The following is a 6,067-nucleotide window of genomic DNA, read 5'->3' as shown; positions in this document are numbered from 1 at the left end:
TGAAATTTGGTATGTTTGATGATTGGAGGGTGGATGATAAAATTACCAATTTGCAACCCTCTAGACTCAGTAGTTTTTAAGATCTGAGGGCGGACATAAAAAAGTGCGGACGGACAGACAAAGCCGGCACAATAGTTTTCTTTTACAGAAAACTAAAAACTAGTGAAAGTATTGGTACTGTTTGCAAGAAGGGAAAACTGGAAGTGAATGTGCGTGAGTAAAGTCAAGAGGGTGAATGAAAAACAGAAAGGCAGAGTATTAAATGTTACTAAGGATGGCGAAAGAATGAAAATTGTTGACCTGAGAATCAATGCAATGAATTAGGGTAAGATGAAGAGTTGACCCACATAATGGGTGAAACGAAGAAGGTAACAGGGCGTGTGCAAAAGATCTGGAAGAGACTGAGAGTTTCTATGGAAGCCAGAGTTAGAATCCATGAAAGGGGTGTCGAGCCAACTCATCGTTATGCAAGTGAAGCATGGATGGTGAATGGGAAAAAAAGAAAAATGTTGCAATTGATTATGATGAGTTTTTTGTAGTACAGTTTATGTAATGTGAGAAGAATCCGAAGGCTTAGAAATGTAGAGGTACACTAGAGGAAAAAATGTTAGCATAAGTGAAATTATAGGTTCAAGTGTTTCGAAATGGTTTGGGCACGTGGGAACATTGGGGGACAAAAGGATAATATAAAGTTTCCATTTTTTATCTCAGATGTTTTGGGAAGAAGTAGAAGAGCAATATGGAACAGAAAACCCTCAACGCCCACGAAGGTAAATGGTGTAGCATGTAAAGAGGAGTCCAACACACTGATGAAGAGCCTTCATGAATGTACATAAGGCAGGGAATGGTGTTTTTTTTGCACAAGGTGTTCATCCTTGATTCAGCGGGTAAAATGAATGTGGCAGTAACTGTTTGTATGTATATTTGCATGGGTGTATGTAGTGTATATATATATATATATATATATATATATATATATATATATATATATATATATATATATGTGTGTGTGTGTGTGTGTGTGTGTGTGTGTGTAATTGGAGTAAAATTTTCACATTTTAGACTTCTCCTCCAGAATTACTGAACCAATGTCAACCAAACTTGGTGAAAATCATCCTTAAGAAAAGGAAATTTTTGTCGACCTACCAACTGTCAGTACACCACTCACCTTTATCTTGCAGGTATTCTCGCCTTCACGGGGACTTAGATCATTCCATTACTGTAATTGTCTGTTCCATTCAGTCACCACTTTCTCTGTTTCCATTTCGTTTCCCCTCACAGAACTTTCTAATTATGCACAATTTTCACTATTCTATTGGCCTCCATTTTCTCCACTTCATCAAAGCGTCTTGAAACACTTTTCACTTATATCAGATTTTTTCCAGCATTTTCTTTGTCTACATCTCCAATGCTTTAAACCTTTCTTACTCTACATTTACTACGTCAGTAGTTCAATTAAACAGCTACCATTTTTTCTTTAGTTTGTATGCATTAACATCCACGCTCCACTGCCATCAAATATAGTTGGTTCAACATTCAACTCATACTATTCATTTTAACCTTCCATAGACATTAGTCTTGTTTTCTAAACCTTTTGCATAGATTCCAGCATCTCCCTTACATTCACCTACTCTGTGAATTATTGTCTGTCATCTAATTTTAACCATTAATATTTACACCCAATATCTGTAAGAATTAACCAGTTCTCTTGTTCAAGAAACCTTTGAAAACTTTGCTCTTATATTTCTGCACTTTCTCTAACATTTCTTTGATATTCAATCTGTAAAAGTATCAACATCCATGAAGACATGATACACCGTTTTCTCAGGCATCAAATGAGCCACGCGAAAGCGTACGTTGTCTAAGAACAGCTCCACTTTTCTCGTAAAAACTAATTCTCCCCAGCAGGTTACATTTTACACTATGTATATATACTAAATCCGCTCCACAGTGCACCTACCTTTTATTTTTTTTACTTTCCCATGTCATGAATATTATTCCCCCGTTTGGTCTTCACTAGCTGACTTGTCTAAAACTGTCGGATTAAAACTTACTTGTCTTAAATTTCTCATACCTGATCTTGATATTCTCTGGAACCATAATTCTTTTCGTCCAAGACCACACCATCCCGGAAGTAGCACTTACCTTTTCTCCAGTGACTAAATGATCTTAATCGTTCGATCCTCAGGACCTGAAGCTATTATTGCTGATTATTCTCTTTATATTATATTTGTTATTTTTCTCATTTATTTTACCCTTGTCATTTATCCTGTTTATCTTTGTAATCTTTCTGCCGTAATTCATTCTATATTTCCTAATTACCTTTCTGGTCTGTGCTTCTCTGCCTATATGGGCTCTTTTGCTTGTCGAGAAGAAGATTCTATGACACACTTGACATTTGCAAATGTAAACAAACGTTATTCAGGTCTTGGATACCTGACATTTTTCCGATAAATGTCCGTGTTATAACCTAAATTGTGAGTAAACTTCGAGTTTAATCAGATTTCTGAAAAGAAATTGGAGTAATATTTGATTAATTCCTTTTATTGATCGTTATAGATGTCTATTGTAGATAACATAGGCTAAATTAGACATCAGACGGGTAGGCCTGCTAAAATGCTATAACCAGCCGGAGTACAGTTGACCAGCTTATATCAAAAGACAGCAATTATTAGACTAGTTTTAGTTCATTTGAAGAAATTAGAGTTTCTTGTAGGCATAGGCTTAGTGTAAATGTCACTTTTCACTTTTATATAAAAAAAAAGTTGACATCAGCGACAGGTTTCTGCTTCGATAATCAAGTTTTGAGGAACTTTTTATTTTTTTTAACTTTTTCGAGTCATGTAGGCTTCTACACAGTCTGTGTTACATGAAAAAAGAAAAAATGGTAGATGGTAGGCCTACTTGGTACTTCTTTGGTCGCTGTTAACGTAGGTCTAACCATACGTGTATACACAGAGCACTTGAAACTTTCACTGGGCTGTGCTAGGATTTCAGATTTGGTCTACACAGCCTGCATTTTCTGTGTTCTGCATTAAATAGCCAACCTACATTATATTTTTCTGTAAATAATTTGATGCAAACCTGCCACTTTAATGAAATGAAACAGATCTGGAAAGAAAAGTGTACCCAGCTAGCACATTACTTATGTCCATAGGGCAAGATCCCTTCTTGGGAGCAGACAAGATTAGGCTAGGCTATGCTGGGAAGTTTTTTTGGGTAAATGGGAACTGTTCGTTTTGTGCCAAGGCATTCTAGGACCATAGTAGGCTAGCCTAGCACTGATAGACAAATGATCAGCCCAGATGTGTTACAGCAGTTCACTACGATTTCTTTCAGTCTATTACTAATCCACTGCTATGTTCTGCAATCAGGTTTTAATCTACTACAGTCTATTCAGACTGATGTTATCACGTAATAGTCTTTGAGCTATTTAAATTGTCAATTCTTTTTAATAAAATATTGGGCATAATGATTTGGTGTAGTCTGACACTGATGTGTCACATGCTGTTCAGACAACTATGATGTCACTTTCAGTACAGCAATCAGAAATCACAAATCAAGCCAGTGGTAAAAGGAAGTTTTAAGTTATCTTCAGTTAAAATGAACATTAATTTGTCAGTATTTCTTTCTGGTAGTATAAGTGGCCTTGTAATGTATGTTGTTACAGATGTTAGCCTACTGTAGGCTAGTTTTCAATTTACAGTACCAGGCATTTGCTAACCTACTCGTACAGATTAGACTATTATTTAGCACTTGTTTTCGGTCACTTTCTAGTTCAACCAGAACTGGAGATCTTATTTTGGACTATTTTTATGGGTATGAAATAAAGAAATTTATAGAATATGTTTCTGATTGATTATGAGAATCATGCAGCTTTGACCATTTATGTTGGAAGTAAGTGGTTTAAGAGTTAAGAACTCGTTTTACTTGCCCAATAAAATTAAAAAGACCTCCATGAATATTTTGGGAAGCTGTTTATGGTAATGTAATTTATATAATGCATTTTTCACAGACCATAGTAGCTCTATAGTATAATCTGTTAAGGTTATCGTTGTCCAGATGTTAATAAGGAGCTAAAGGTTTTCCCACCCAGAAGCATAAAGCATTAGTTAAGATAAGGAATCCTTTTAACTTTTTTTTATTTCAGTGTAAGGAAATGGCAGATATGTCAGAAACATGTCAGTTCTTTGTCCAGAGGAAGAAACGATTCTGCAAAATGTTAGTAAAAAGTGGCAACAAGTATTGTGGACAGCACCAAGTTGAAAGACCAGAGGAGGTAATGTATAATTGCTATAAATGGCGTTGGTTTGTTAATGGAGCATTTTAGATCTGCAAGATAACCCAGATAACAAACTTCATCTTATAATTGTGCATCACGAAGTGGTAAGATTCACATGAGTGCCTATCAGGTTTCTCTGTTTTGACCAGCAAGCTTTAGCTTCTGCGAAACAATGGATGGTATGTGTAAAACAGAAATTAATTTAATTATTTTTTGCAGGACAAGACTAAACACAAGAGAATACCTTGCCCACTAGATCCAAAACAGTAAGTATTAAACCATAAGTATTCACTGTAAGCCTGTACAAAACCCTTTTGTAAATGCACATCTCAGCCCCTAGATTAGTGACATATATCACAACCTGACAACCTTTCCACTTAAATAGCTACTCAGGCTAATGTAAGTTGGCGGGCTTGCATCAAAATGAATTTAATTTTTTGTAAAACAAAGTTAGTTTTTTTGTAGTACAAACCCATTATTTTACAGGAAATGCACATTGCTCATCCCTATACTTCTTGTACTTAGTCCTTATGACACAAGGAGTTAGTAAAGCAAGGCCCTGAACTGCTTGGATGCATACTTGGTGAGATGAGTGTCTTCTTCTTCTTGAAGTGTGTGTGAGGAAGCTGCTGGACTGCAGAAAAGCTAAAGTAAACTGATGTATTTTATTAAAAGAAGATTAATTTGTTTCATAAGAAATATATCTTAAAATTAATTCATGAACACTGAAAGATGTAAACATTGTAGAGAAAAGTACGAAATGACTGGGAAAGTAACAAAGTTGGAGCTTACTATGTTGAAAGGGCATCCCTCACCCATCTGGTATTGCTGTTTTTTCTCCTTTTGGAAGTTCTTTGTCTGTCTACCCATCAAAATGTCTTGCAGTAATCCATACCATAAAAAATATTAAAGGGAAACTTTTTGGTTATGAGTTTTTCTTTCCAGTTCCTGCTTCGAACATCGCCTGGAAAAACACTTGGAAGTCTGCAATGCAAAGGAAGTATTAAGCTTTGACTACGTCAAGAAGAATGTGAACCTTAGTATGTCCATTGATGAACCCCCAAAAGTCCCCTTGTCAAGTTTATCAGGCGAAGAACTGTTCTCATTCATGAAGAGAGTAGAAGTTGCTCATAAAGGTATGGTAGTGTTTTTAGCAGGTATTCTGTACTTAACTGTGTTTGCTTTAATATTATATTGTGGTAATTGGTATAAGTTGTTATCACTGTTGTTGCAATGTTAATACATCCTTTAGTATCCTCAGTGAGTTGGAAATTTTAACTTACTTGGCTAGCCAGAAGTGTTTTTATTTGCACTAGAATAATAAGAGCAAAATGCTCATATCATGTCTGTTTAAATGCTCTACATCTTCAAAATTTAATAATTGGATAATATGAACACATGAAGAATTTGTTAATCTTTTTGCTTGGGTGTGTATCCCAGATTTGTCGCACATTTCTGTTGAAATTCAGACAGTTTCATATTAAGTTTATTATTGATGTTGTATTGCATTTTGCACAATTAAGACTTAATGATGTTGTGTGATCAACTGGCATTGTTAAATTCAATGATCAGATAATGTCACTTTAAGAAGAGCCTGGGCTAAACATATTTCCGTGTGTTAATATAGAATTTATCATAACGTAGAGTCTGCTTTGTACTAAGTAATTATGTATGAAGATAACTTGATTGATTTAGTTGTATTTTTGTTTTCGTCTAAACGAGCTCATTTTCCTTAATTGTTTCATGAACAAGTTTGTAGCAGATTTGAACAATTACTCCATGTCC

The 6,067-nt window shown here is 35.2% G+C and overlaps 1 protein-coding gene across 2 annotated transcripts in view; it reads left to right on the top strand.

Moving 5' to 3' along the window:
- Positions 1 to 6,067, top strand: part of LOC136847866 (tRNA:m(4)X modification enzyme TRM13 homolog) — a 77,778-nt gene that overhangs the window by 54,057 nt on the left and 17,654 nt on the right. Inside the window, exons 1-4 of one of the 2 annotated variants that reach the window (XM_067119850.1) lie at positions 2,374 to 2,477; positions 4,151 to 4,279; positions 4,502 to 4,548; positions 5,228 to 5,418. In XM_067119850.1, coding sequence (XP_066975951.1) covers positions 4,160 to 4,279; positions 4,502 to 4,548; positions 5,228 to 5,418 — 358 coding nt within the window. In that variant the 5' untranslated portion in view covers positions 2,374 to 2,477; positions 4,151 to 4,159. Of the gene's footprint in view, positions 1 to 2,373; positions 2,478 to 4,150; positions 4,280 to 4,501; positions 4,549 to 5,227; positions 5,419 to 6,067 lie in introns of those variants that run through there. The other variant, XM_067119849.1, reaches the window with a different exon arrangement.

This window comes from Macrobrachium rosenbergii, chromosome 17 (assembly GCF_040412425.1).
Source record: "Macrobrachium rosenbergii isolate ZJJX-2024 chromosome 17, ASM4041242v1, whole genome shotgun sequence".
Classification (NCBI taxonomy): domain Eukaryota; kingdom Metazoa; phylum Arthropoda; class Malacostraca; order Decapoda; family Palaemonidae; genus Macrobrachium; species Macrobrachium rosenbergii.
The sequence above is the reverse complement of the archived record's forward strand: the minus strand, read 5'-3'. Positions and strand labels throughout refer to the sequence as shown.